The following is a 4,184-nucleotide window of genomic DNA, read 5'->3' on the forward strand; positions in this document are numbered from 1 at the left end:
ATTAGGGGCAACAATTAGTAATAGACACCAATATCGGCGATATAAATGGTGACAACAAACAATACGAATGAAACCATTAATGGCAACATATTACGGGCGACGACGAAAATCAACAGGACAACACCATTAGTGAAGACATATTAACAGTGTCATCCGAATATAAGTGACAAAGTATTAGGGGGAAGCATATTAGCAGGGAGATGACACCACTACATATTATAGGGGCGACAATTTAGTGGCACATCCGTTGCCCCATGTTTTCAAAATTATATATAGAAATTTGGATACTTTATTAAACATACAACTTTATATGTCATGAGGGTGGAAAGGGAATACTGATGCTACATTTCCCTTTAAGCTGTTTTATGCTAGCTGATTTGTATGTATGCCTTTAGCTTCCACACACGCTATTCCCTGTCGCAATCATTCTTCTTCTTCATCTTTTTCAGGTGTTTTACTTCCACTGCCCCCTAAAATCACAGTTCCGGTGGATCTAAGTTTGAAGGAAGTTAATTAGGTTTATCAAATCAGGGCAACAGGTTATCAAGAACAAGCATAAGATTCATTCAACGAAGTTTCTTTAGATGTTGGGTTCATCTTCTTGTTCACATCATCATCGTCATCAAGAACAACATCAAGAAGAAGTTCATTTACAAGCAGATCTATCCCGACCACAACCACCGGAAATGGTCGAACATTTACGGCAGCACCACAACCACGAGATCCAACAAGTTCACCATCAAGAAGTTGAGATGATGAGCAGGTTGAGTAGTTACAACCCACCATCAGTCTACTTGCGTCATCTTCTCTTAAGCTGTGCTCACTCCATTTCCCGCTCTGACTACACCGCCGCCCACCGTATTACCACCGTCCTCTCCTCCAGTTCTTCCCCTTACGGCGATTCATCTGAAAGATTAATCCACTCCTTCACTAAAGCCCTCTCCTTACGCCTTCTTCTCCACCTTCAACCACTACCGAGTACACCTAGTAGCATTCGCTCTAGTTACTCCTCTAATTACCTTGATGAAAATGATGATGCTATTCTTCAGTCATCATATTTGTCGCTGAATCAAATAACACCCTTTATTAGATTTAGTCAGCTGACTGCTAATCAAGCAATCTTGGATGCTATCGATCAAACCCATTGTCTTCAACAACAACAACAACATCCTCATGACATTCATATACTCGATTTTGACATCATGCACGGTGTCCAATGGCCGCCTTTAATGCAAGCTATCGTCGACCGCCACCAGCCACCAACCCTCCGCATCACAGCCACTGGTACTAACCTTGATGTCCTCCATAGAACGGGAAATCGTCTCTCCAAATTCGCCCAGTCACTCGGCCTAAGATTTCGATTCTTTCCCCTCCTACTGCCTCAAACAAACATCAACCACACAGTCGACGATGTAATCGACCACCTATCTGCGGTTCACCTCCTCCCAAACGAAATCCTAGCCGTCAATTGCGTCCTCTACCTCCACCGTTTCCTAATAGACCGAGAGAAACTCTGCTTGTTATTAAGAAAGATCAAAGCCATGAACCCTAAAGTGGTTACTTTAGCGGAAAAAGAAGCAAACCACAACCATCCAATATTTATATCAAGATTCGAGGAGGCTTTGAACTATTATTCCGCCATCTATGACTCACTGGAGGCAACACTACCTCCTAACAGCCGGGAAAGGATGGAGGTGGAGCAGGTATGGTTCGGCAGAGAGATTACCGATATAGTGGCGACGGAGGGAGAGAAAAGAAGAGAGAGACACGAGAGATTCATATCATGGGAGACGATAATGAGGATCGCTGGATTCCAAAACATTGCGTTAAGCCCATTTGCTCTTTCACAAGCCAAGCTGCTTTTGCGACTTCATTACCCTTCTGAAGGTTACAATCTTGAGGTTGTAAATGATTCTTTCTTCTTGGGTTGGCAAAAGCAACCCCTTTTCTCTGTTTCATCTTGGCATTAATTAAGTAGATACATCTTCATTATATATAATCAAAATGACAAAATCCAATCAATATCTTACCTACATACATACATATCTATATTTGCATAATTTCTTCTACACGTGTATAGATGAAGCAACCCTAACCAAGTAACTTTATATATAACCCTAGTTACCTCACAGCAGCGTGTTTGCATGAAACAGAAATATGAACGTTTCACTTATTTTCATGTGTCTATGCGTATATTGTATTGTAAGTTTATGTCTGTCTATACACTAATACACACACGTACACGACCTGTGGTTTATAGCATATAAAATGGGGAGATTCAGTAAACCTAATCCACTGCTGAACCTTTTTCAGCAAGGCAACAAATCGGTTATAAAAATGCAAATTACTTGTTTATTATTTAATAGGGATAGGGATAAATATAATAGCTTTTGAAGTTAAGATGGCCTCGTATAACTTGTTTAATTAAGTAAGCTTAAGGCGTCCGGTATGGTCGAGCAATCCACGCGTGATGGCTGAGTGACGTACGAGATACCGGTATGCTCTATTTGTTTATTAAAAGTTACTAACAAGAATGTACACGCATTATAGCCATATGGGTACGTAACTCTACATTATTACATAGGGAAATTAAGTAATTTAAAAAGACATCCTTTAGTTAAAAATAATCACTTTTATATGTTTTTGAGAAAATGATTATTTTGTGTGCATTTTTTGAGTGACGTATGAGATACTGGAGAAGAGAATTTTGTTTGTTTTTAAAATATTAAATTATTTCTTGTGTGTTTATTTGTGGTTTTATATGGTTTATGAAAAATAAACTGTATGTTTTAAACAATACTATAATGTTCAAATATACCATACTTTTTCTTGGTATCACATATAATTTCTACGATTCACTTGTGATATATATGACATGAATCTGGTTTTGGTTGAACTCTCTGTTCTCATAGATTTGTGAGCGAATAACATTTCTAGGAACCAATAAAAGAACATCTCACAATCTCTTTACCGTCAAACTATTGTGATAAGTATGCGTACTTTGCAAAGTTGGTTTTGAAACTCCAAAGGTTTGGTTTCGGTGTTTGTATTTCTTTTTACGGTTTGGCTTACGGCTTTAAACTTTCGAAACCATATTGAACGATTCGGTTTGTTAAAATTTCAAATCTTATAAAATTGGACTCGACCGTAAGATTTATATATAGATTATATATTAACTTTTATATATAAGTAATAAAAATTTAAAACTCACTAACATAATAACTTGTGTCTTATAAACCAAACTTAGTAAATTAGTTAGGCCAATCCTTTTTGTGAAGCCCATGGGTCCCTCAACTCCAATAAGTAATAACCAAAGTCAAAATCAAATACCTAAATAGGTTAAAAACAGTTTTTTTTATTGTTTTGATAGATTTAATTTGGCATTTTTTCCGAAATTAATCTAATGGGCTCGATACAAGTGAGCCTATAAGCCTAAATCGTGAAACCAAATCATAATCAAACCATTGGTAACGATTCAGTATGGTTTGGTTTTACTTTTCAATGGTTCGGATTCGGTTTTTAATTGATAAAAATCTTTACTACCAGTATGGCTTTGGTTTGATCTAAAACTGAAAAATCGGACCGTAAACAATCAACCTTAAGGCACGTTACAGATTGATATAGACAATGGTGAATGTTTAACAACATTTCACTAACCCTAATAATATATGATTTTGTTTCATTCTATCAACATCCAATTCCCAAAAGGGCAAAACTAAAATTGATGTATATTATAGTTTACATGCATTGTTTTGGTTGTATATTCAATGAGATACGGCTCCTAACATGGGGTATTATAGTGCTTTTTTCTTAACTAACATTTACTTTATTGTAATAGATCTTACATATATTTGAGATGGTTTATCTCCCATAGAAGAAGATTTCAATATATATAGAGCTATGGTTGGATCATTCAAGTCACATTTGAATTTAAATAATTTGATTTCCTTTGATTATTGTAAATGCTAGTTGGTTTATTCGGGTTATTTGGTTCTTTTTGGTTCTATTCGGTCCTTAATTATGTTGTAAATATTATTCGGTTTATTCAGTTAATAACCGAACTGGACTCATATTGGTTTAATCGGTTCGGTTTTGGTTCCCACTTATAGTCTTATTCGGTTTTCGGTTTATTTGGGTTCGACTGGTTTAGTTTGGTTCCTTCCTAAATAACATCCTTAATGTAG

At 36.4% G+C, this 4,184-nt stretch overlaps 1 protein-coding gene across 1 annotated transcript; it reads left to right on the forward strand.

Annotated features, from left to right (window-relative positions):
• The first annotated feature begins 225 nt into the window (after positions 1-225).
• LOC111897993 (scarecrow-like protein 18) lies at positions 226-2,037 on the forward strand. The gene has a single exon (XM_023893945.3). It carries the CDS (start codon positions 585-587, stop codon positions 1,968-1,970), a length of 1,386 nt encoding a protein of 461 aa, XP_023749713.1. The 5' UTR covers positions 226-584; the 3' UTR covers positions 1,971-2,037.
• Positions 2,038-4,184: the final 2,147 nt, after the last annotated feature.

Source organism: Lactuca sativa, chromosome 9 (genome assembly GCF_002870075.4).
Source record: "Lactuca sativa cultivar Salinas chromosome 9, Lsat_Salinas_v11, whole genome shotgun sequence".
NCBI classification, from domain to species: domain Eukaryota; kingdom Viridiplantae; phylum Streptophyta; class Magnoliopsida; order Asterales; family Asteraceae; genus Lactuca; species Lactuca sativa.

Bases quoted from the DNA above. Each gene is read 5' to 3' on its own strand.
- LOC111897993 (XM_023893945.3), top strand. From the start codon at position 585: ATGTTGGGTTCATCTTCTTGTTCACATCATCATCGTCATCAAGAACAA.